Source organism: Dermacentor silvarum, chromosome 2, assembly GCF_013339745.2.
Source record: "Dermacentor silvarum isolate Dsil-2018 chromosome 2, BIME_Dsil_1.4, whole genome shotgun sequence".
NCBI lineage: Eukaryota > Metazoa > Arthropoda > Arachnida > Ixodida > Ixodidae > Dermacentor > Dermacentor silvarum.
Window position 1 is genome coordinate 224,451,625 of NC_051155.1, and position 27,069 is coordinate 224,478,693.

General features: G+C 45.7%; 1 protein-coding gene across 1 annotated transcript in view; it reads right to left on the reverse strand.

Moving 5' to 3' along the window:
- LOC119442751 (venom factor-like) overlaps positions 1 to 27,069 on the reverse strand; it is a 57,696-nt gene that overhangs the window by 17,888 nt on the left and 12,739 nt on the right. The window contains 21 exon segments of the mRNA XM_049663029.1: positions 53 to 163; positions 621 to 779; positions 1,723 to 1,940; positions 3,473 to 3,647; positions 5,044 to 5,121; positions 8,380 to 8,536; positions 9,584 to 9,659; positions 11,138 to 11,326; positions 11,716 to 11,820; positions 13,367 to 13,472; positions 16,119 to 16,331; positions 17,165 to 17,393; positions 17,631 to 17,757; positions 18,648 to 18,827; positions 19,058 to 19,102; positions 19,410 to 19,533; positions 21,104 to 21,259; positions 22,585 to 22,782; positions 25,018 to 25,086; positions 25,526 to 25,654; positions 26,807 to 26,968. Coding sequence (XP_049518986.1) covers positions 53 to 163; positions 621 to 779; positions 1,723 to 1,940; positions 3,473 to 3,647; positions 5,044 to 5,121; positions 8,380 to 8,536; positions 9,584 to 9,659; positions 11,138 to 11,326; positions 11,716 to 11,820; positions 13,367 to 13,472; positions 16,119 to 16,331; positions 17,165 to 17,393; positions 17,631 to 17,757; positions 18,648 to 18,827; positions 19,058 to 19,102; positions 19,410 to 19,533; positions 21,104 to 21,259; positions 22,585 to 22,782; positions 25,018 to 25,086; positions 25,526 to 25,654; positions 26,807 to 26,968 — 3,006 coding nt within the window.

Sequence of the window (27,069 nt, forward strand, 5' to 3'; positions counted from 1 at the left end):
ATATAACCTTAGCGGAAGAAGTGCTATAAAAACAAAACTAACTATAACGTACCTTGCACAAGAAGTCCGCACCGACAGGGACGTCGTAGTTGGTAACAAAGTACATGGTTGCCGTTCCAGACCCTTTAACGTTCACGAAAATCTTGTCTTCAAATTCCGGGATCTGCGCATTGAGAGTGAACGAAGTGTTTGCAGATAATTATGCGAGAAATCCCAAAGTTGTGAATTTCACAGATAAACTGATCAGCCTTGAACATTCCAGGGAAAGGATGTCTACTCTGTTCTGTTTCATCTAAGCATGGGTGCAGTGGTGTGCAGCAATCTACGATGAGCATGAGCCCCTTGGGCTAATACTAGCAATACAATAACGCCTACTAACCTACTCACTTTATAAATAATTGATCACGTAAGGAAACATCTGTTGTCACAGTACGCCGACAATAAATCATTATGTGGCTTATCGTTTACATTTAGAAGCGTACATACACTCTGAACGTGGTTTCCAAATAGATACCCCACGTTACTTCAGAACACCGTATTTGTTCTTGTATTGAGTTCGCGAGATGCAACACGCGCAGTAGAGCAGTTCGCGGTGTGTTCAAAACTGACGCCACGCATACCTCTACCCTGTTCCGCACTTGGGCGTTGTCTCGCTTGATGCGCACGGTGCGGTTAAACATCCGGTCACCGCTGAGCGTCACCTCGCATATCAAGTCGATGCCTGCGTTCCGGGCGTAGATGGCGTACTTGGACAGTGCTTGCAGCGCCACCACAGTGTCCTGCAAGAATCGCGTCAGCAAAACAGCATGCATCCGCTGTCCAGCAGAACAACAGGCTCCGAATTCACAAAGCGTTTCGTCAGTAAGGTCTTTTCGCCATTGGCAAGCTGCCTGCGCTCACAACATGCCTGGCATCATGATATGCTGGCATTTGGTCTTACGAACAATTCTAGCTTAAAATATATTTCTCTTGTGCGAACACAAGCACAGATGTGTAACGTCTTTCATCATTTATTGTTGTTACGGTTATGTTTCGCTCTGGCGTAGAGGTAAAACACTGTGGCAATGTACGGGTGATAAAAAGAAGCGCCAGTGCTCGTGGCCAAAGTTTACGCTTTCTTACAGTTTTATGCGAATTTTCACGCTAGAAGTTTATAATGGTCAGAACCAACTAAAGGTACGTACGTTTCACTTGCACAGGAAGTAGAGGGAAAAGAAATCGAGAAAGGAAAAGAGGGAGGCACAGCGGACATTGCGCGCACACAGTCGGACGCACAACCTGTCTACAAACGGTCACTCAGGACGGTGCACTTCAAAAACTGCACTAGTGCGCGAACAACTTTTTTGTTTTCACTCTAGCGATGATTGGGAGGAAACCATGAATGATTGAGCACCTGTCGTAGACCTGTACTCAATACGACATCGGGCGTTTCCCTCCAAGGGCGTTAAACGAGTTGCTAGAAAGAGAAACGACTACAATATAGAGAGGATAACCAGGCTGAGCTCAGCTAGGCTACCCTACACTGGGAAAGGACAAAAAGCAAACACGAAGGAAGATTACAAGGAAAGACGGGAGTTATGTCATCTTAGAGCTGCTTCGTTTGGAGCGTAAGTATAGCCTTGTTTGGTCACCGACGTCTAGCAGCGAGCGTATGTGCGACTGCTACAGTCATTGAATCGAGCAGCACGATATTGCATTCAGTAGCGCGTGTAGGGCGCCTACCTGACTGGAGCTAAGCGAACCGCTGGGGTTCATGCGTAGGTTGAGCCATTGCACGAGGGCAGTGATGGTGTCCCTGCTCTCACCGACTTTGAGCAGCGCCATGAGCGCGTACGACGTGGCCTGCACCGACAGGGGATCGCTGTCCAGCGGACACGTACAGGCCACCTTCTGCGTATGTTCAGTGAAGAGGAAGCGGACGATCGCGCTGGGCACACTTTCTCTGCGCAGTGAGTGAACAGCGTGGCATCACAACAACTCAAAGCCTGGAACATGATAAACACGGAATATTAAAGTACCACTAGACATGAACAGAAAAACGAAACAAAAACGTATGGATGTTCTGTGTGAGGAGTGACTGGTACTACGCAAAGGCGCCAACAGCTCCTAAATATCATGTGCTAAAAAAGAAACAGGATGCAGAATGCGTTGCTAAAAATGAAATTATTGAACGAATGTAGAACCTATATTTAAAGAGGCAGTACAACCATTCCTGCATTTACTCTGCATTTGCATTCGAGAAGCACAGTTCCGTTGATGAATGTACATAGTAGGGTCTCCGATTCAGTCTCCGAATTTGATAGTAACTATTCGGAAATATAGTTTCCGAATATTTCGGAATAACCAGCTGTGCTCAATCATGCATAATGCTGGAGCAAAGATACAATAAATTTAATCTCCCAGGGATATAGTAGCCATGAAACAAGAAATTATGCTGTGGAGCAGGTAGCGTCACTCAGGGAGTCAGCCTTTATTAGTTGAACTACGATCATTCGTGTTCTCCAAAGAGTCCTGGCTATGCCAACAAACTACACATTTCTTCCAATTTCTCTATTAGAACTTTTAATAAGCAAGGCTTCATAACGTGCAACGTACTGACAGAAACTTGGTAACCTTGCCAATACTAGGACGGTGACATTGTTAGCAATGGTTAAAGCAGCTGTTTATTACTCGAGAATTATATATTCATATTCAATTCAATTTGATTCGCTTCTAGCACAAGTCGATTCGTACTCGAATTGTTCTAAATCTTACTATTCGCACAACCCTGCTGTATAGTTAATTATATGGATGCCACAACTGCTACGTATTCATCGCCGAGTTCAACGCATAAATCAAGAAATTGGCTATAAGTAAGGCTTATTTTCTGTCCCCCCCCCCCCTTGTGTCGATGTCATGTGGCGTTTTGATTATATCATCAGAGTAAAACATCTTGGTCAGCTATGGATATGTACGGTATATCAAGTTAGATTCGTGGCCTCAGTAATTGAATTTGTCTTCGAAGGAATTGTAGTAACACCTTTATGTCTGCAGACCATACAATTTTGACCTCTAGGAACTTGTATCTTTTGAAACGTCGGGCGTTTAACAGGAGCATTTTGTCCCGAGAACAGTGGCTCTCGGTAAATAACTCACGAATCATCTAATGCGCTTGTGCACCTACATCTCTGCTGGTAGATCGCCCATGCAAACCCGCATCATTAGTAGAGTTGCCAATCTTTCCGCAATAAGAACCAAATATGGTCTCGCAAGCAGAAGTATATGAAGCTGGTGTTCCAAGACACTTTAAAAGAGTGGCAGTATAACTCAACCGTCATGAGTCAAGTCTTGCTCATAATCGCTAGGATGATTTTGGATGTATAAAACTCTTGACAGGTTTCGTCTCTGCATGCTTTCCTGAATTTATATGAGCTCTCTTGAGAGTGTTAAGTATCTTGGCAAGTTTGCTCAGGACGTTAATAGCGGTGCTTACGTTGGCCTGGTTGCAGAATGCTGCGAAGCTTGCGGATTGCGTCGTTCTTGGCGGGGCTGTCACCGAGAGAAAGTGCGTAGGCTGCTAGAGATGTTTCGTAAGCCGGATTGTCCCGCTCCAGCTCTTTCCCGATGAAAGCGGTAGCTTTCGCAGTGGACTCTTCTAGCCTTGGCACCTAAAGAGGCACGGTTCATTTTAAGGTAAGCACTGGTTACGTGATGGCATTTGCACAACCCACTGCCCACAATGACTCAGAGCTCACGTGAGTCAAGAAGACCAGTGATTTTGTTAAAAGACTTCTTTGATTGTAAATGGCATTGAATAGAGATCATTATATTTAGTGAGAACTCGTGGAAGGTTAGCAGGATGTGCCTTCGCATTTCAGGCAAGAACCTGCATCTCAATGGCCGCCAAAGAATGCATCTTACTAGAAAGTGTAGACCATCTTGTCGGTGGTGACCATCTTGTGTGTGCAGGCCATACAAGCTCCGCGCAGTTTACGGGCATCATTGTCGACTCCTGTTTTTTTTTTTTTTTTTTTTTGTTTGCAAAAGTTCACGTCATCTTTACAGCATCTTTTCTGAGGAGGACAGAAGCTATTTTTATATCGTGAGAATTTGACATAGGTAGCAACATAGGCTCATGGAGCCTTCTTGTGCAATATATATATATATATATATATATATATATATATATATATATATATATGAATAAAAATGAATAAAACTATTTAGATTTAATTTTGAGGAAGCTGAAGCGCTGAAATGGAAATAAGAGGCAAGTGAAGCCTCAAATAGACAATTTAGATGACGGTGACGAGGCGACAACAATATACTAATGATAGAAGGTGTAAACACGCATATACTGCAAATAGCACTCAAATATTAAAATTATCCGCAGTTGTGAAGTATCAGGTTTGAAGGAAAGAAAGTTGCAAAACTTTGTTAAAGTCGAACATCTTGGCAAAACAGTGCGAAATGGGAAAAACGAAAGCAGCAATACCCGCCCTAGTCGTTCCGCTCTGGCCGTATTTACAAAGCTTTCAGAGTTATTCCGAATTGACCACGGTCCCTAACAAATCGTATGTTGACTAGCTCGATTTGCCAGCACCTCCTCTTACGAAACGTTGTGGCGTACGAGCTGCTGTCTGAATACGGGCCCTTTTATGCTTGTCCCTTGCGCTGTTTTCTCAAACGTCCTAAGCATCCTACCTGAGCCATCACGTATAAAGAAACACTAGTGGCAAAAGACACCTGAAAATAGTCGTGTAGTCGACCAACTGCAAACTGTTGTACATTCCTACCCCGGACACGTTGCACGTTTCTGTAATTGTTTCACTTCCGTCCTAGCTACACCCATTTTGCTGCACGATCATCAGCCACACGTGCGGAAATGGCATCGGGAATCATGAATTGCTTGTTTCTACCGCATATGTAGCAATGTTTTAGCGAGAGATATCACCGTGGGAATGTAGCCGAACTTGCAGAGCCAACCCTTCCTTGACACCCTCCTAGCTTTAGCGATAAAAAACAAACAAACCGAGTAGGCGTGATGATCAGTTGTAAGCTCACCTTAACGCCATCTTTGGCACATTCTTGGAGGGTAAGCAGAGTATATGCCGTCAATGGAAGCGGTCCAGTCACGCCACCCTGATAATGAGGAGGGAAAACGTGATCTATTAAAAGGATTGTCACTAGAATACAAAGGCGTTCACGCGCGAGTGGCTTAAAACCGGCCATTTGCGTCCCCACGTCGGAGCTCACTCTGACTAGATATAGCAGGGCGGATTCAGTTCTGCTAATCGCCTTGTGGCAGTTCTTCTCAGGGCGTCCTGGACTTTTGAGGGAGCGTAAGTGAAAGGCACGCTCACGTTCAGAGACTTTCTTGACGAAACGTCGTTTTATGCATTGAAGCACAAAAGTAACTGGAACGCCAATGCATTTCTTCGTAAATTTCGGGAATTGATATCCCGAAACTGATGTCGCCCTGAGAATTCGTTCCAAGTGGATCCGCCTTGCGAACTTCACGGCTAGAATTTGTAAATTGCAATATCGGTCATAGGGTAATTTGTTAAAAAGCTTAATTAGGGAATTTTCGCTATTAAGTCGATTATGCATTGCAACTTTTTGTGCGAGTAATGTCCGCCTCTTGGAGTAGACAAGCTGATGAACTATGAAAGAGCTATCTGCCACAGGCAACCTTTACAAATTTGTGAAAGTGTTCGCTGAAATACCTTATATATATATATATATATATATATATATATATATATATATATATATATATATATATATATATATATAGTTTGAAACAATATGCCGGCGCACGTAGACAGGCACAATAAACATTGAAAAAGTTGGAGGACGCTTAAACTTCGCCTTTAAGAGTAGAACGCGATAGCGTTATCGGGACCCGTTCGCATCGCATCGTTCGCATACGGCAAGTAGGCTTCATTCACTGCAACACTGAACGTGGAAAAGCCAGCTTACAAAGACCAAGCTTACACCGATCTCCTTAAAGTCGGCTTCACTTTTAAGCTGAAGTGCATTGCTGAAAAGACGATTTTTCAGGGGCAATATAAGTGGTTTTATATTAAAATGTGAAGGCCCTAGCACCTTTTTTATTATTTTATTATTTGTTTGCTATTGCCTCGACGCTCGCAGGTCTGGTAGAAATGTTTGGGTTTCCTCGTAGCAGAATTAGGTTTTCTTGTACATTCAAATTACAATCCGACGGCGAATCCGACGTCGAATGGTAAAGTCGTACTTTACCATTTTTTTTCTGACAAATTTCACTCTGAGGAATTCAATTTTTGTTCACCGAAACCTTGCACCACGTGGAGAGCCTGCGCGGTCGATGTGGTTGGATGATTTTCTCCGCCACCCGCGATCACATGCCGGTTGCCGACGTCGGATTTTCTGCGACACGGGGCCCTAAACGCTATCGCGTTAATATCGAAGTTTTAATCGGGGTCTGGCCTTCATCTTGATGAAGATCGGACCCCGGCCCGTAATATCGAAATAAGTGCTTGTTTTTGCTTTTCTACGTGCGCCTACATATTCCTAATGAATCATTAAACACCGCACGCACGCACGCACGCACGCACGCACGCACGCACGCACGCACGCACGCACGCACGCACGCACGCACGCACGCACGCACGCACGCACGCACGCACGCACGCACGCACACACACACACACACACAACACACACACCACACACACACACACACACACACACACACACACACACACACACACACACACACACACACACACACACACACACACACACACACACACACACACACACACACACACACACACACACACACACACACACACACACACACACACACACACACACACACACACACACACACACACACACACACACACACACACACACACACACACACACACATATATATATATATATATATATATATATATCATCAGCCTATATTTATGTCCACTGCAGGACGAAGACCTCTCCCTGCAATCTCCCATTACCCCTGTCTTGTGCTAGCTGATTCGAACTTGCGCCTGCGAATTTCCTAACTTCATCGCTCCACCTAGCTTTCCGCCGTCCTCGACTGCGCTTTCCTTCTCTTGGTATCCATTCTGTAACTCTAATGGTCCACCGGTTATCCACGCGTTACATAGCCGGCCTGCTCCACTTTTTCCGCTTAATGTCAACTAGAATATCGGCTATCCCTGTTTGTTCTCTGATCCACACCGCTCTCTTCCTGTCTCTTAACGTTAGGCCTAACATTTTTCGTTCCATCGCTCTTTGTGTGGTCCTTAACTTGTTCTAGAGCTTCCTTGTTAACCTCCAAGTTTCTGCCCCATATGTTAGCACCGGTAGAATGCAATGATTGTACACTTTTTTTTTTCAACGACAGTGGTAATCTCCCAGTCAGGATTTGGTAATTCCTGCCGTATGCACTCCAGCCCAACTTTATTCTTCCATAAATTTCTTTCTCATGATCAGGGTCCCCTGTGAGTAATTGACCTAGATAAACGTACTCCTTTACAGACTCTAGAGGCTGAATGGCTATCCTGAATTTTTGTTCCCTTGCCAGGCTATTGAACATCATCTTTGTTTTCTGCATATTTATCTTCAACCCCACTCTTACACTTTCTCGGTTAAGGTCCTCAATTATTTGCTGTAATTCGTCTCCATTGTTGCTGAATAGGACAATGTCATCTGCAAACCGAAGGTGGCTGAGATATTCGCCGTTGATCCTCACTCCTTAGCCTTCCAAGTCTAAGAGCTTGAATACTTCTAAGCATGCAGTGAATAGCATTGGAGAGATTGTGTCTCCTTGCCTGTCCCCTTTCTTGATAGGTAACGTTCTACCTTTCTTGTGGAGAACCAAGGTTCCTGTGCAATCCTTGTAGATATTTGCCAATATATTCACGTATGCATCCTGTACACCTTGGTTACGTAATGCCTCTATGACTGCTGGTATCTCTACTGAAACAAATGGTTTTTCATAATATATGAAAGCCATATAGAGAGGTTGATTGTACTCCGCAGATTTCTCTATTACCTGGTTGATGACATGGATATGATCCATCGTAGAATATCCCTTCCTGAAGCCAGCCCTATGTATATAATCTGGCGAGGTGATACCGATATGGGCAACCAGCGCTGAAAGTTTGCGTGCCAACAGCAGCGCCGTAACACACAACCTGGCTAGCTGTGGACATCGTTTACAGTAACACATGCGACAATTTTGCATAAGCAAATTCACCGCTCATTTTGAAGCACATTTCACCGCTCATTTGAAGCACAGCAGCAGCCGAGCCAAACCCCGGGGGCGGGGTTATAGGCAAACAAATTTTCGCTTTAACACCGAAGAATAAATGTCGCGACGTTGGAAGACGAGATCGAACTAACCAGCAGGTCGCCGTGGTGTAATTTGTAAATGTCGTGGAACCTGCCGTCTTGCTGCTGTTGGGTTAGGATGTAGCGGAGGCCGCTGGTGAGGACGTTCTCGTCGATGAGAACGGACTTCCGAGCTTCGCAAAGAGTTCGCACCACGAAGGCTGTAAGCCTGCGTTGCAGAAGGGAGAATTCGTTTCGTGATTACAAGTCGCAAAAGAAAGTTAGAAAGGAAAAAAAAAGAAAACTTTACAGCCATGTTTTGCTGACGCAATTCTTCGAATCAGGACTGCGCTTACGCCAGAGCTATGAGCCAGCAACTATCGAGCTATGAGCCCGATATCGTATGGCACATTCGATTGGCCAAGCGCTCTAGAGCACTCTGGTGGTGCCGCTTACATTCGGTCTGTCAAAACTGAGTGCTCAGGAAATATTTGCCTGGTTCATTTATTTATTTCTTGAGCATTTAATTTTCTAGTGCCAGAGGTTCTCGCTGCTCAAAACACATCAGAAAAAAAAAAAGATCAGCAAGGCAAAAAGAATAAACAAAAACAAGCTAATTGAATTGATGCAAGAGAACAGAACGAAATGTGCAACGTTACACCCCCAATTAGAGATTTGTGACTTGTGAACAATCCTCTAAAGCATGAATTACGTATCCCAGGTATTTAATCTAACATTTAAAAAGTAGTGAGAGAGAGATTTAGTGCGAAGGAAAAGCTGAGAGGTCGGTCTGCAATACTCTGTTCAAGCCTGCCACTCAACGTTGGAGAAGGGGAAAAGGGGAACAAAAGGAGAAAGTGAGGAAGGTCATGATGATATGAAAGGAAAAGGCGTGAATAAAAATAACAGTGAGCCAGAAGCACTTATTACAATCTTATATCTAGTTCGGCGTCTCTCAAAAAGCGCACAATAGCCTATTTAAAGAGAAATACTGAATGTTCCCTTTCAAGATAGCTCCCGCCACGTCGTCGCTTGGAAACCCCCTTTTCATCCCTGTACTAATATTAGCATCGAGTTACCATGGGACCGCCTGCTTGCGCGTCTAACGAAAGCTGATCTTGGACACGCGGCATTTTAATTGGGACCCCTTCACCACAGCACTGGGATGAAGAATTCACGGCTTTTAAGCTCATATAGGCACGCGCAACATTTGCCCGTGTTCACAATGGTGGGCGGGGTGTCACGTGTCGGTGGTATAGTTAAAGCATATACTCACCAGAGACTGGATGCGTGACCTTGCCAAACCGCGAACGATCCATCCAATTTTCGGAAAGTTAGCATGCGTTGATATCCTAGTGTAGAAAGAGCGATTACTTCATTTCAGTGGGGATAGTCACAGTTAATATATATATACTACGCTTGCTGTGATGCAAATTGTTGTAAACATTAGAGGCACGATACTTTGTTTCCAAGCATGTACTTACCATGTTATTGATAGCGTCGGTACACAGTTTACAATCTATTTCTATGTTAAAGATGTACTCACTGGCACTTAGAGAGAATCCTATTCTCGCTCCTATGACTCCGCGATTTTGAATACCTGACTGTGCACGCATAACGCGGCTTCGCCTCGAAGCGCCAAGCAGCTTTTTGCAAAGTAAGTGTCACCTGTAAGACTCCTACTATATTGTAAGACTCCTACTATATAGAATTTAAGACGAGCAGGCGAGTGCGTGACCTGCGATGCCTGTAGTACTGCAGTGTGATAGCAGCCTGCGTTATCTGCGGGATTGCCCGCTAGCCACTGCATGCCAGATTTAGAATGCTTAACCAATTATGAATTCGCAGGCGGCTGTATTTCTGCTGGCTGGCCGGAGTAGAGAGCGTAAAAGCATGACTTGGTAGGGAATATATAGTGAGGAATACATATTATTGAAATGATAATAAATACAAGAAATAAATGAGGCACTATAGTGCATTGTATGTTTCCGGCAATCTCAAATCATTTGTTGGGGACTAGATGTCTGCCTTTCCAGGAGCGTCGCGTCGAAAGTCCGGACTAATTGCATGTAAAGCCCAGCAGCGGTGATATAATAAAGTTACGTCGCAACTGTTGCATTCATCCCGAAAATGCGCAATATTTTAACTCCAAAAGTGCAAAGGTTCTTAGACTGAAGTTTTCCTGATTCACGACCGTGGTGTAACGGTTCACTAAGCCACAATTGGTTAGCTCGACCACGGATTGCTGCCGTTTGCGAAGCCACAGAAAATGGAATCAGTACCTTGATGATAAAGTCACCACCGGCCTCTCCGTTTTATTTCGTCACTTTTTGCAACATTAGCCTTGGCTGGAGCTGGTTACAAATTATTGCGGTGATTACTTATTTATTTATTTATTGATTGATTTAGCTATCTGTATATTAGTATACATTCAAGGTCCATATGACATTACAGAGGGAGTGGGCGTAAAACATTGTCATGACAAACATAACTAGTAAAATGGAAGGCATGATTTTCAGCTGCAGAAGGACGTGGTCAATGACTGCGGACGCGAATGGAGTTCCGTTTTAGGGCACCAACAGAGGGGGAGCAATATTTAAGAAATTCAATCCACAGTTTTGGCTTCAATAGTGCTTTTTCTTTCCAGCAGAATCATCAGTTCTTTATTTTCCTTCAGTGTCCGTTTGAGTGGCCAGCATTAAAAATGACGAGGACATAGCTAGCGTCAGACTAATTCTATTGTCTATTGTAAAATGATGAGTCATTCAAAATTCACATGGCTCACCCAGCGGCACAGTATCATCTATAGTCCAGACAAGCCAATACATACCACTTCGAATGAAGCCCAGCGCCCTGTCCTCGTCCTGGGAAGAAATGAGATCTGCCGTCTTCAGATATTCGTAGGCGTACAGTGTCGGCGCCAGGTTGATCATGGTCTGTTCACCGCACCCTGATGGCATCCGTAGTAGACTTTCCGGGCTCTTGACTGACGCCTCTAGCGCGACGCCCATGTCGTCGCCTGCAACGCGGATTCGGGTAAACGAAATGAGTCCCAAGTAACAAGCAAAATACAGCGCTGATGCCACTAAACTGGGAGTGGAAAGGCATGAAGAATAAATAAAGGCAGTGCATCACGGAAACAATGTTGCATTAGCCATTATCGGCACGAGCGCATTCTAACACGAGACGAGCTATATGAAACATAGCAGCTACACACGTAATGAGCGCTCCCGTCCAGAAATACCGGTTGGCGCGTTGACGAGAGGTCAACGAACCGGTTACTACAACAGGCAGCCCAAATCTGTCAGACATTTTACGACCAGTTGAATAACATAATTGTCGATTTCCATCAGTGATACAAAGAAGAGAATTCGTTATAACCAAGCCACTAGAGCAGTGCGGTCTCACCGACGATGTCGATTTCACAGCGTTCGGATCCAGGGACGACCTCCTGGGGAGATCTGCGTGGCCGCCGAATCTGGATGAGCTGCCTGCCTCCGACAGCAAACGTTTCTGTGAAGAGTTCGGTGCACAGGAACTGAGTGAATGAGGATCTGCAGGCAATACTGAGTTTTTACTTCCGATAGCAAGCTATAGTTAGCTTAGTTGAAAGAAAAGCAGAGAGGTCGGCCTGAGCCAATGCGCTCTAGCCTGGTACTGTGCACTGGGGGAAAGGGAAACGAAACGTAAAGGTGTCATGGGGAATGATGATGACATAGAAGAAGGATGCACAACGGAAATAGCACGTTCAGTATTGTGCTTATCATTCGATAGTCCAAAATGCGTTTGCACTGGTTCCTTTCATCTTGTTTAAAGCCTCTTCTGTCACATCTTGCAAGAAAAACAGAAAAAAAACCAGTAAATGACGCAAAGTGGGGCACCAATATTACGGAGGCAACAGACGTCATTCATCGAGGTGTGTAGTAACTGCAGCTTGCTAACGCAAGTTCGACAACGAGCATGTCAAGCTAGGACTGATAAGAAACGCTAGTATACTCGACCACAAAATTTTACGGACCACAGGATCTTAGAAAACGTTTAATTTCCGAGCAGCCTATAACAGTAGCCAGTAAAATCACAATGTTTTTCGTATGAGCTAGTAGAGGCTGAAAAAACGAATAGCAGGCTGCGTTGTGAAGCTGCGGAGATATTAAGGTTTTTCTCAGATCCCGTGGACCCGTAAACTTTTGTGGTTGACTGTGCGTCAGGACTCAACAGACCCATGAGAAAGATCAGAACCTGCAATCGCAAGTACCATCTGTCGCAGTTTTATACGCAAACCTGTAGCTTGGTATAGGCTTGTCGCGTGCGAGACATCCACTTGTAATTATTCTTGAGTGACTTTTAATTATTCGAAGATGGCGCTGTCGGCACTCAGAGCGCTTTCAGCTGGATTCATACGACGGGGCGGATATCGCCGGTTTTGTCCGCGGATGAGCATGACAGCGGTTCAGTGCCGCCGATCGAATTACGTCTCACACAAGGAATCCGCAGACGAGCTGCTTGCTGCGCGATTCGTCGCAGCTCAGTTACGTCACACTCGTCTGCGGACTGATTAGGTGATCCACACGGTCGTGTGAACCCAGAACGCAACCGCACTGTGCCGCATTTGCGCGGAATCAGCTTGCATTTCTACGACTGGTCGCACTGGAGATATCAGTTAGACGAATCCCGTAAGTATCTACGCATTCAAACAAATTTATATTCGCCTTAGTCAATACACACACAATGGTTGGACCATAAGCATGTATATTACATACCAATTGGCAGAAATGTGACAAAAATCCATAATTTGTCTGACACACGACAGGGGCATATTACAGATTTCTTGGACAGGCCTTCGTTTTGCCGCCTGTGCATAAATAGGCTGAATATGACGATTCAAGACACACAGAGCTTGTGTAGTCTTCAGAAATGCTTGAGTGTTGATGGCCGGACGAGCACGACAGTCGAAGGGTGTAGTTACAGAACAACGATAATTGCGACCTGTTTAAGTTTAGTATTTCCGAATGTTGCCTCAACGCCTTTTTTTTTTTTTTCTGGGAAGAATATAACTTACCTGTGTACCCGTATTTAGAACTGACGATGTGTCGCTCTTTCCGTTTCTGCGTGTTTTCTGGGTCGAGAATAAGGTTGAAGCTTTCCTGCTTGTGTACACCGGGCGGCTGCAAAGAAAGGCTGTCACTTGGGGTATATGGACGACAAGCGTAGCACATTCCCGAGTGGCAACCGTAGCACTCAACGCTTACGCTGATCTCAAAAAAATTTAAGATTGCACGGCTAGCTTCCCCGCAGCGATTTCGCTAACTTAATGATGCCCCGCCCAATTTTTAAATCACAGTATACATGCAAAGATGGCGGGATGTCTGAGGTACGAAACAACCGAGTGGCTCCAGCGATATTGTTACGAGCAAGCGTAAAGTTCCAGCATGCTTGATTAGTTCGTCTTGATTTCAACAAGGCTTTGCCTGTTATTAGTTGTGAATCGATGCCGCGGGTGCTAAAAAAAATAACAGCGATTTCTCCCTTCCCACGTATTTAGATAGTAGCGCACGAGCTAGAGCTTTCTCTTACGTTTTTTTTCTTCTTTTTATTCGGAAGGATTTGCCGCGACGAATATGGGGGAATAAAGGAAAGTCAAGTAAAAACTTCAAACTCTGCATCGTGCAGGAACTGCAGCAAAGTCTATGCAAACTCATTGCCCGTCACTCAGCGCTTGGGGTTTTCAGGTAGGTTTGATTTCAGTCAAACCTACCTGAAAACCCCAAATGCTGAGTTACGGGCAATGAGTTTCAGTCCGCACATGTTTGGGCCTCCCACGATGCACGTCAACCAATGGAACTATAGCGGAAGCTCGTGCTTGCCCGATTGCTGTATACTTGGTCTGCGAGCCTCTTCGACTGCACCTCCGCGTGTTGACCCGACACAAACACCATCCTTTGTCATCGCTCCCTGCCATACAGCCAGGTTGCAGCTTTTCAAGGATTCTATTGCGTCATCAGAATATTGTACCGTCAAGATTTTCCCCCGACTGTATTCCGATAACACCCCCATGTGTTCTGCCTAAACCGTTTGTTGCTCTGCAGATTCCCGGCATAACAAAAAAGACGTCCATTGCATCCATTGGCCTTAAGCAGCTTACTCTGTGTCACCTTTATGCAAAGTACGGTGATACCATACACGTGTTTACGGATGCCTCTGTCACACCATATGCCTCCACTGCAGCCTTCGTCATTCCACATATGATCGTCGCACGGCAGTTTAAACTAGACCATAGGACAACATCAACTGCCGCAGAACTTGCTGCTATCCGGGAGGCACTTCGATTTCTCTCCAAGGAGCCTCCTCGCACATGGACGATATTCTGTGATTGCAAACCAGCTCTTCAAACCATTGACTGTGTTCTCAGGCGGGGCCCGTATTATTCAATTGCTATAGAAATCGCAGAGCTTCTCGACCTTGCAAATAGAAATCGCCATATTATCACCTTTCAATGGATACCTTCGCACTGTGGTGTGATAGGGAACGAGCAGGCAGACGCTGAAGCGAAAGCTGCTTCAAATAATGCGACTGAAGTACGCATTCCATTCTCACGGGCAGACACAAATGCCCTACTTCGTTGCGTAACACGCCATTGTACGTTGCAGCACTGGACCCAACCAGATCATCAACACAAGCGAGTGCATAAATGGGGCCCAGAAATGGACATACCGCATTCCTCACGAGCTCAAAAGAAGCCAATCAAGCATCGTGCACCGGATACGCCTTGGTGTCGCATTCACGAATCGTTACAGACATATGATTGGTTGCAGTGGCATTAGCCCCAATTGTGAATACTGCCAGGTACCAGAAACACTTGACCATATATTTTGCGTTTGTACGCGCAAGAACGGCAGAAACTGGTCTCTTCAATTGCAGAAGTCCATAAGAGGCCCCTATCAGACGAGTTTCTTTTAGGTCCTTGGCCCAATGCAAACAGCGCAGCCCTGATAACCAGTGCCGCTTTAGTCTTTCTACAAGCCATTGGGCTAGACGCACGGCTTTAGAGATGCCACAACGTTGTAAAATTGTACATACACACCTCCTCCTCTTATCATTATCATCCATCAGCCCTTTTCCTCCCCGTCCCTTCTCCCCAGTGTAGAGTAGCAGGCCAGAGCAAGTTACAGCTCAGGCCGACCTCTCTGCCTTTCTGTAAATAAATTTCTCTCTTGATTTCAGTCCGGACTTCGTTCCAGGACACTGGCAAAAAGCAGTGGTCAAGCATCTAATATTGCCAGAGGACCCGAGCACTTGGGGCGCGTGGTGAACACTACTGACAATAGTGATCCGCTTCCGTCTCATTTTTGCGCCAAAGCGATTTTCAGCTGAGGGAGGAAGAATGCGGCGTTGCAATCATCACAAGTGACGAAGAGAACGTTGAATTAAGAAAAGAAAATTAAATATGCGAAGTTATTGTCACCGGAGTGGAAGTTCAACAATACCGACAGAGACGTTGAGCTTAGTGACCAAAACGCCAAATGAGCCACTGTCTTGTCTCGTGCGCGGATTCGCTAAATTGCACGCTGCGGGATCATGTCGTATAACGATCGTTGTAAACATATTCGACCTCCACCGGCCACCTCGCCGGTGGAGGTCGAATTAACCGATGTTGCATGATTTCGTGTCCGAACAAAACAACTTTTCCTTTCATAGCCAATGCATGATTTCTCGCCAGTACTTTCTAGTGGGTTCGAATTAAGCGGAATGTCAAATTAACCGATGTCGAATTAACGAAGAGCAGAATGTATTAAGGTATACGCGTGGCTTACCTCTACCCTGAGCGTCACTTTAGCAGAGTCCCTGGCGTGCGAGTCGCTGACGGCTGCCACGTGGATCTCTTTTTCACCGGCAGCCAGAGGCACCACGGGGAACACCACCGTGCGGCCCTGTCCCTTGGGCACAGTGAGCTTGCGTACCGCGGAGGGCTGGCCTTCCTTGGCGCCCGAGCACACGTCTCTCGTCCCAAGCATCGCCACCCGAACCTGGGACGCCGGTCGATCTCCGCGCTTTACGTACGCATTCATTTCCGAGGCGAGCATTAGCTGACGTATTGCAAGACACCGACTGCTGTTTGCCTTTCATTCATAATACATTCTTGTAATAGCAAGCAGCCTTCGCCGTATTTGTACCCCGTTGCTAATTGTCGTATAGCTTTTTTTTCTTTTTTATTTCTCGCGACGAGAATTTGTTGTACGCGGACGACGAAGTGGCTGACACAGAGGCTTTTATCCTTATTCGTGCCCGTTATGTTCTAGCTGCAAGAATGCTGATCAATCTATTCCGTGGTTTCATTGTGTACTAAACTTTTTGTGGACGTCTGCAAGACATCACCTTTCCTTAATAAAAAAGCCACGTTGGAATGTTTGCACATCCATGTTTTTGTAGCTGTTATTATTGTTTTTAGTTTTTCAAGAGAAGGGTAGGCCGACGACTTCGTTAAGGAAAGACGAACAGAAATAAGGGAATACGACGCTATGATCACTTTTATTACGCATATGGCGCACCACTCTGACGTCTAGTTGCACTAGAGGCTCCAAGGCTGACGTCGAGCTGGCAAATAATGTTTTTAGCACAAGCGTCTAGACGGTAGCAGGTAAACTTGTGTTGGCTGGATGACGTTCACGTGCACGAATAGTACACATACCATACAAGGACAAAGCAGAATGCACCCACACCAAGCATCTATACTTCGTCCTTGTCTGCTTGCGCCTGTTCATCCCCCATGTGAACCCAAGGCATAATCAGAAAATGTATCGCCTAATGAGAGTCATAGCACACCATTCCGCAAATTGAAGAGCACACAAGAGATACGTACCGTCCGTTCGCTCTTGTCGTAGTTGTACACCGTCACCGGAATTTCGACCTGCTCGTTCTGAATGACGGAGAACGGCAGGTTCACTTCGACGAACAGCTTCTTGAAGACTGGAATCTCCAGCGGGTCGTGGACGCAGATGCCGCCAGATGGCGCTACACTCACGGCACTCAGCTCCCAGGTTGTGATGGTATCGGGCAGCGACACCTCGTAGGTTGTCTGCGGGCCCTCGCTGAAATTTATCGAACGCCACGCGCATTGGCAATCAGAGGCACTGAAGAAATGTGTAGCCACACGCTGAGTTCAGCCGCGCTATAGGCTGCCTTGCACCAATGCCGCGTTCACAGTATAGCCAAAACATTTTATGTATCCAAATACCAGACTCGTTATGTGACTCTACGTAAGCTTGGCGCCAAAAATAAGTGTGCTTAGCAATAGAGTCTGTGCAGGTCTCGAAGGCGTGACGCACCCAATTGTCAATTCGTGGAACAGCCACGTCTCCCTAAAGTTCCGCCGTGCTTCGCCACCGAAGTCGAAACCGCTGTCGCCTAGCACGTCGGCGACCTCGTCGTTCGATCTTCCGACGGCTTGATTGTCTGACAGAAAGTGGGGAAAGCGGAAGAAGCAGTCAGCTGAGCTGGTCAAGTGCTGCATAGGCTAAGTAGGACAAAGAAATTAGGTGAACCGAAGCTAATCGAGCCTTTCAAACTCGTTGAGAGCAATATTACTGACGCCAGCTTTGCTTATAACCCTTTTTGTTTACATTCCACCGTTTTATTGGTTTTTGTGTTGAGCTATGCATTTCTGTCTTCATTATAGCAAGTGTTACAACGCATCCACTACTCTAATTGTTTTGAGCACTTCAACATTAAAACACTCACACTTGTTTTAAAAGGCATTGCATAATTTCATCTTCAGTTGGTTGACTTATCTGTCATCAGAAAATGCAGTTGAGCGTAAGGAAGAGTATTTCTCCCCGGGCGGGGTTCGAAGTAATGATTATTCCACAGCGAGCCAGGTGTTGTTACCAACGCACCTGGCAGTTTTCTTTTCCATAATTGCACGTATAAAGCACACAAAGTTACCTGCACGGACGAAACAAACATCATAAGAAAGAAAAGTAGACAAAGGTCACGTTTCAATATCATCAGCGATCGCTATAGGCTGGCGTCACTAGTTGAAATTCATTCACGGTGGTCAATTCTTAATTAGCCGTACTAACGTCTACAAAAGGAGAATGCGAACAGTGCACAAGACAGTGAACGGCGCAAATGCTATCTTCACTCAAGAGGGCTCCACGGAAGTGACGCAATACTAGGGGGCATTTCTGCAACGCTCCATTTAGCACGTGATTCGACTAGAGTCTGGCGGAGCAAACTCTACCGTTAAATCAACTGGAGTGCTACGACGCTACAAAGTGAAAAGGGAGTTACCGCGAGACGCACCACTTCATGCGTGCTTCGCGGTTGACAAACACACTGCGTACCTTGGACGTGGATGCAGCACGTGAAGAATGCTTCGACGCATTTTTCCGAGTAGAGGGCGCTGCCGGCAATCAAGTAGCTGCGCAGGGCTTCCTCGCGCTGCTCACAGGGGCGCAGGAAGGGGTCCTTGAGGAGGCCGCTCGAGCAGCAGTTGCGGAGTGTCTCGTCCTGGAATCCTTCCACTGGAACAACACGAGACGAGAATAGAAGCACGCGTAGAACCGTGCATGGAGCAATATAGCTTTATATGGGGTGCAATCGTTCTGGACAGTAATGAACAACAACAACAACAACAACAACAACAACAACAACAACAACAACAACAACAACAACAACAACAACAACAACAACAACAACAACAACAACAACAACAACAACAACAACAACAACAACAACAACAACAATTACTCACAAATGTTCGAGGTAACGTCACGCTTTGCACGTCGTCGATCATCCCCTGAAAAAAAAAAACGAAAAAAAAAAACACACTCGTTCTCAGCAATTCTCACCACATTTTGTTAACGTATAAAGCTCAGCGCTTAGAACATTTTAAAAGAAGTCATCAACACAGGAGAAAATATTTGAATATATTTCTTGGCGCAAGTTACGTTTAATGCAGGCGGCGTTTTATGTGGAAAGCTTGTGGCGCGGGAGAAAAAAGGGTGAACAGTCTGAGAGTTTTCAGTTTGCCCCATGATTGTCAGCCGCAGTGTTTGCGTGAACTTTGGTACAGAAACGAAACGGTGCCAAGTCATGTGGCTTGCCTGCTCCGCCGTATGCTCCCGGGGCAGCAAGCACTGCGACACCCGAGTTGGCCAGCGCCTGCAGCGCCACGGTGCCAGCATCCAGTCCGCGGCCGAGGTCCTTCGCTTCCATGGACTCGAACACCTGTGTTACGCCAACACGATCAGTCGGCAGGCGCTCTTACAGGTCGGAAGCTTTTTTTCTATTTGAAAGTGGCAGACGCAGGGTATATGACTAACGACAGCTGTACGTGCCTAATATAGCGTGCGCTGGTTCTTATTAACTTTCAATTGAGCACTCGTTCGTTTCTTCCGGTTGTTTACGTATTTATCGCGTTGGCTTCCGATAATAATGAAGGTACACGTGCTAAACCAAGCTTAAATTATGCTGGAGGACGATTTTCAACCAGCGAGCTATCGTGTTCTGCTTTTGCTGAGGCGTAGATTCTTGGTTGCAAGCAGTAAAAAGGCATCAGCCACGGTGTTTCATAGCCTTGCATTTTGCCGCCGAAATTTACCTATTTTGCTGATCACGGTCTCGCTAATATTGCCGAGGATCGTCCGTTGCGGGTTTTCAAATGATAACACTCACAGAAATCTGCCCTTGCTGGCCGAGTCGGGAATCGGCCCATAAAACTGACCGCGATATCACGCATATAATATTAAAATAATATAAGAAAATAATACACTGTGCGATTGACCCAGATTATGACCCATGCAGTGATTTAGTTAGCCACTGCGTAGAATGTACGAAATATAATAGAAGCGTGATAAAGTCTAGATGGATCATATGCTATTCCTACAGGCTGCCTATAAACTTTACACAAGTTTCTTTAAAGCTGAGGTCTTTGCCCACATAATCAACTATTGTTTGCAGGGCGCCCACATATTACGTACAATAAGATGAACATTCTTCATGTAAATAATTTATGAGGAACCAGTTCATAAACTGCCCGAAGGTTTCCCCAATCTGTTCGAGCAGAATACAAACGCCTAATAACTGGCTACGAGTTGAATATTCCTCACTATCGAAGAAAATTAAGCTCGTAATTTTGGTTCACGATGTGCTAGCTACCTGAGTCACCAAGTGACTACCAATGCAATATGATCGGAAGAGCTACTAGTGCTTGGAAAGAGCTCAGCGCAGGGCGGTATATGAAAGTGCCGTCTACGAACTGTGATGAGGCAATGATTATAGTCTGAAAACGTTAGGCGTTAGAAGAAGGCGTCTATTAGGGTTATTGAGCACATACTAGGCGGATACGTACGTCGCTAATGTGTAAGGAGGCATTTCAAACATAATTTCGCTTCCCTGAACGAACTAGGCGGTCGATTTCTTCTTGCTGTAAACGCTCCGCTCCGAGAAGGTTAAGAGCCTAGACAAAAATTGGCATAAAATTTCTGTTGAATTTACCTTGCCTTTCTATTGATATTGAATTGCGGGCCATGCACGATTTTCGCTAGGGGGAAAATATAGCGGGTGCCGCAAACGCTGCACTTTGATTACATTTAGATCAACAAGCAAAAGAAAAGCGCCAGAAATATTTTCGTGATGCACTGCTGTGGCTGCTTCGATGAGGACATCAAGAAACCTGGATGTCAGCGATTCTTTATTTGTAATTTGTGCTGAAGACATTGGCGACTTCCATATCGTGACATCAACATGCCGTTTCGTGGTAATGTGCACGTGCATATAGAATAGGCTGTATTCTCACCTTTTTTCGCGTGAGTAGGTCTTTTCGTCTCAGCAGGTACACTGCCTGGTCCACGCCCAGCAGGCCGACTCGCGTCCCGGCCGTGCCCTTCAGTACCAACGTCTCAGAGGCGTGAGGCTCCATGATTTCGTGAGGGTTCACCCTCGACAACGTAAACTGCACCGGTGGTCCGAATGCCGTGAACGGTGAGCAAGCAGCGGAGAAAGTCGCATTACACAAGAACAAGCAAGAGTCCCTGGAAAGAATATTGCTTTTGGCTGCTCGGATATGGTAGAGCTTACCAGGTGCTCACCGGCCTCACAGAGTAATCTTTAGAGTTACCGCTAGACGTCTCTCAGGGTAGAACTAGTGCGTTGCAGGTGCCAGTAGCAACGTTTGTTGCTATACATTCAGCTACAGAGACACTGTGCACGCACCGCTGCATCGTTTAATGCAAGAAAAAGGCCTTCTTTTTGCTTGATGAGTATAGTTAACCTAATTAATGAACTAATTAACTTATTAGTTAACCAAGCTATTGCCCCAGATATACAAAGCCCTGACGTGAACAGGAGGTGTTTTATTTTTAAGTGCATTTGGGGTAGCACGGAGACCCACTGGGACCATTTTATACAGGAATCCGCCGAGCAGGTGAACTTATTCAAATGTTGCATATGCACAGCCACAAGGTGACATATGCGAGGTGCCTGCGGTAAGTGAAAAGTGTATTTCCTTGAAATACCGATGGCCGTATCATGAAGCAAAACAATATAACGAAAGAGTTGCATTTTTGGATATGGATAACAAACGGCCTCGCATTTGACATCCTTCAACGTGTCATTGAACTGGTAGATTACGCTCCGTCTTCAGTCGCACGCTGCCACTTGAAATGCAAGTCGTCGACGAAGCTTTTCGAACAGTAAGCCCTCACATCATCATCAAAACTTTAAAGTACAAGCGGGAAACCTGACAAGCGGATACATCTGCAGCGTTGTATTCCAGCCCTGCTAATCTGCAGAGTATTCTCCCTGCTCAGGTATGTTACGACTGGTAATATTAGGGACGGGCAGCAGGATAGTAGTATACGCAAAAATTATTTACCGGATGTCTCGCAAGGGGGTACGGATTTAATGACATTTGCTGCTCGAACCTACGAACCTCTAACGCAGTCACACGCACAAACAGGAAAAGAATGAACCTAAACAATAAATGAAGAGAAATACAGCACCTCTGTAATTGGAATTCTTTGGGGGTGTACGTCTAACGCAGATGACGCAGTGGGAGGAAAGGTTCATCGCAACAACTGTGATAATGCTATCTCTGATAGTTCCCAGTTCTTCGCACGCCGTTGGAAGGAATCACCGCAGAGAAACGTTGAAGCATTGCGAGAAGTCGTGCTGTTGGACTGCCTGTACGCAACCTTCGATTATCCCTCTTTGAATGATACCTACGGCTTTTTATCTGCTTTTGCGCACGATATTGTTCGCCAGCTTGCTCTCACTCACATCCGAGCCTTTGGTGCACGTTGGTTCGGCGTTGACGTAAACGGCGTCCGTGGCGAGCTGTCCGTCCAGGAAACCGACCACCAAGACCCGGAAGCTGGGTGTCATTTCCGGCGTCACGGTGAACGTCACTCTGCGGTCGAGCAAGTTGGGGTCCGTGGCGACCTTGCCTGCCTTCAGCACACGCCCTCGGGACAAAACCTGTCAACAGAAAGAAATTATGGCTGATTTGATTCATTCACTGGGTTCAACGTCCCGAAGCAACGTTGGGGATATGGTAGACGGCATAGAGGAGGGTGCCGTTTTAATTCTGTCCACCCGGGGTTCCTCAAGGTGCTCCTAAGTACAAGTACACGAACGTTTTAACGCGACAGCGTTAAGGGCTCCTTGTCGCAGAGAATCCGGTGTCGGCGTCCGGCGCCGGCGTCCTGTGAGCGAAAATTCCCGTCTCTATTTTGGTATATGCCATGTCTTGCTATATGACAAACGGTATATGCGGGTTATATTGCCACACCATTCTATCCCTACAGTTGCTCATACCTTGTCTTACACTCTTGACAAAGTTATTCCTCGGAATCTCGAGAATGACAGCCCACAAACAAATGGCATGAAACAAAACACCGACAGCGCATGCCTTTTTATGTTAAATCTTCTCAGACTGAAATATTTTTTTTTTTTGGTGCTGCTGTGCACTGCCTCCGGGATCGGCCTACGCAAGAGGCCGCGTTTCTGTCAGAAACCTCGCCTTCGTGCATAGCGTTCGCCGCCAGCGTTTCCCAAGTAAACGTTACGGTTACATAAGCTGCAGTTGCCGGGAAGCGTGAGTGAATGCTATCGCGTTCCACATTTAAAGGCGAAGCTTAAGCGCCCTCCAAATTTTTTTTGCATTCCGTCCCCTATGAAAATGATGGGGACGATTCCCGCCTCCGCAGGCGCGAATCGAACCCGCAACCTCGTGTTTAACAGTGCGTGTTTAGCAGAGCAGTGCCTCGGGTTTAGCAGTGCAATGTCATCAGCAACCTTCGGTTTGCAGATGACATTGCCCTATTCAGCAACCATGGGGACGAATTACAGCAAATGATTGAGGACCTTAACTACGAAAGTCTAAGAGGGGGGTTGAAGATTAATGTGCAGAAGACAAAGATAATGTTCAATAGCCTGGCAACGGAACAAGAATTCAGGATCGCCAGTCAGCCTCTATAGAGTCTGCAAAGGAGTGCGTTAATCTAGGTCAATTACTCACAGGGGACCCTGATCATGAGAAGGAAATTTACAGAAGATTAAAATTGGGTTGGAGTGCATACGGCAGGCATTACCAAATCCTGACTGGGAGATTACCACTGTCGTTGAAAAGAAAAGTGTACAATCATTGCATTATACCGGTGCTAAAATATGGGGCAGGAACTTGGAGGTTAACAAAGAAGCTCGAGAACAAGTTAAGGACCGCACAAAGAGCGATGGAACGACAAATGTTAGGCCTAACGTTAAGAGACAGGAAGAGAGCGGTGTGGATCAGAGAACAAACGGGGATAGCCGATATTCTAGTTGACATTAAGAGGGAAAAGTGGAGCTGGGCAGGCCATGTAATGCGTAGGATTAGAGTTACAGAATGTATACCAAGAGAAGGTAAGCGCAGTCGTGGACGGCAGAAAACTAGGTGGAGTGATGATGTTAGGAAATTCGCAGGCGCATGTTGGAATCAGCCAGCGCAAGACAGGGGTAATTGGAGATCGCAGGGAGAGGCCTTCGTCCTGCAATGCACATAAATATAGGCTGATAATGCCGCCATAGCTACAGCGCTCGCGCGGCGTTTAGGAGATTCTGCCTTTTTGCCACTTGCTTTGATCATTTTTGCGCGTTTCAGATGAACTAGCTCTAAGCGCCGCCTCAGAACACTGCTGATGGCTCTGAGGTTTCATCCCGGAATTTATATTATTCTCCACTGTCCGCGCAGCGAATTGTAAACGAGCTCAGTTGAGGTTCAGGAAACTAGACCCGCGTTAGCACTCGGATTGCTCAAGACATGACCGGTGTTTTGCACTACGTATTAACGCCTGTAACTTAATTGATTTTAAGGCACATCTCGTGGGATATTGCGCTCTGAAATATTTGTTCAAGAATAGTGAACTGGGCAAGTTGTGATACGTTCAATGTGTCACAGTGCAACGAAGGCACGCGGACGAGAAGAGACGACACAAGCGCTGTTCGCGACATTTGTTCTCGAATAGTATGACCTCAATATGCGTATACGTACGCAATAACGCATTCACTTTTTTTTTCTAGGGCCAGTGATAGCTTTTAAAGAGTACGTTTGCGCATTTATAGTTTTTTTTTGTCTCATGGGCTCAAGTCGTACGTGGTATTGTCTTCCAAAAACATTTAAAATACAAATATAATTTCTATATTGTTCGTTTTTAACATAATTAAAATGCTTACCACGTAGTAGGCTGACGTCACTTTGACTTTGTCAGATGTGAACAGTACGGCGTCGAATGTTGATTCAGCCTGTAAAGAAAAATAAGTAACGATTCCTCACATAGAACTGCCACCGCAAGAAGTAGAAAAACTGAGAAAAAAAAAATAATTTACTCAAACACACATGCGAAATTACAAGGTTTGCACTCGCAATTTCTGAAAATTCTTTTAGTGGCAAAAAAAAAAAAGACAGAAAGTGGCTGAACGTTCAAAAGTGACTGAAGAGAGTGACAGAGAGAGATAGAGAGAAAAGGCCACATGACATTACAACCAACATCGTTAATACGCGTAGGTTGCTTCTGAAGCCAGCAAAATTCGAGCTATTGGCCACGGGCTCCCCCGTACATACCGGCGATAGAAAATACTCATCAAATCATCAAAATGCCAAAGTGTAAATTCATATGCCAGCGTGATTAATTAAAGTCTGGGGTGTACCGAGTTTAGCGGTGGCAATCGCACGGGGTCTCACCTTGATCAACGTCTTGGGGTCCTTCCTCTCGATGACCATATATTTTCCAGAGTTGTCCCTGTACGGGTTCATTGAGAATTCGGTTCGGGCTTGCTGCTCCTGTCCATACTTTGGATCAGCGGTTTCCACCTGCGCATGACGGCATGTCACACGGCGCACCAGGTGGAAACAAGACAGGTTCACACGCGAAGATGAAGGTTAGACGTGATATATAGTGGTCGGAAAGTAGTCGAATGAGGGTTTCCACGGCTGGAGCCAACGCTCTTACGAGAGAAATTGTCGGTGTCAAAACGTTGGTTCCAGCGTGATGCATGCCTTGTTGGACCACTGCGGATCATAGCTTACGAGGGAAGTGCGCTCATGAGAGAGGAAAGAAGATCAGAAGCTTGTGCAGCGGGTCTCTTATTTCCTCTTTTCTTGACGGTGGAACAGCGTGGGCGTATTTTGATACCAGGCCCTTGCTTCTTAACTCTCTTCCTTTGCTCCCCGTACTTCCTCAGTCAACAGATACACGCATGTTGTTGTTGGTGTTGTTTATTAACTACAAGCATGTGAAAATATACAGTACCATAAAGTCAGTTATGCCATAAAAAATGTTAAGAAACCATGATCTAACACCGCCTTAAGGAAAAAAAAAAGATATATTGGAAAACAAACGTGCTACAGATACCACGGACGCACAAATGTGCTAACCCAACGGCACGACGCCCAGTAAATAAGGGGCACACGCTCATCGAATTCTACGGCTTTTACACTCAACTTGTGACTTCTCAGGCCATATAAAGGTGCCGTGACAAAGCGTATTTTCCAGACAGTTCTTATTAACCACTGTATGTCTTAGACAACAACAGCAACAACATTGTTTTCGGAAATAACCATGGTTAGATGGGCAAAGCAGCATCTTCATGGACTTGGACAAGATGACCACTCCTTTTTTTGTGTTATGATGAGAACTGCTCATTTACTTGAACACATTGAGGGTGTCACACTGCTCGGCGGCAATTTGTGCTGATGCTGCGTCTTAGAGTGCTACGTCGTCTCGCGGGATGTGCAATGCACTTAGTTGACCGTTTTCGCTGTCGGCGACGATACAGTGTATTTTTCTCCAAAGTTGGCGGGAACAAGGATGCCGCGAGAGCTTTTTTTTTTTTTTTTTTGAGGCTGTCTCTCGTAATTTATTTCTGAAAACGTCCGACGTGATGAGCAATGAGTATTAGAAATTGGTATGGAAACAGAAAAAGAAAAAATATATATGTAGCCGCATAATCTGCAGGTTCCTACCTTGAATTCGAATCTCGCGTCGTTAGTCCTTGAGGCGACGAAGAAAGTCACAACACCGTTTTTATCGGTATTGTAGGTCGTAGGCGACACGTGACACTTTGCGCACGTCAGCCTAGTCGGAATATTCGCGGCGGGCTCACCGTTGGCGTACGTCACATCCGCCTGCGAGCATTGAAGTGGTCGAGGAGCGAAATAGGTGAACATGAAAAGGGGATGAACAGTTTGACAAAAAAGAAATAACCGAACGCGAAAAGATGGTCCGA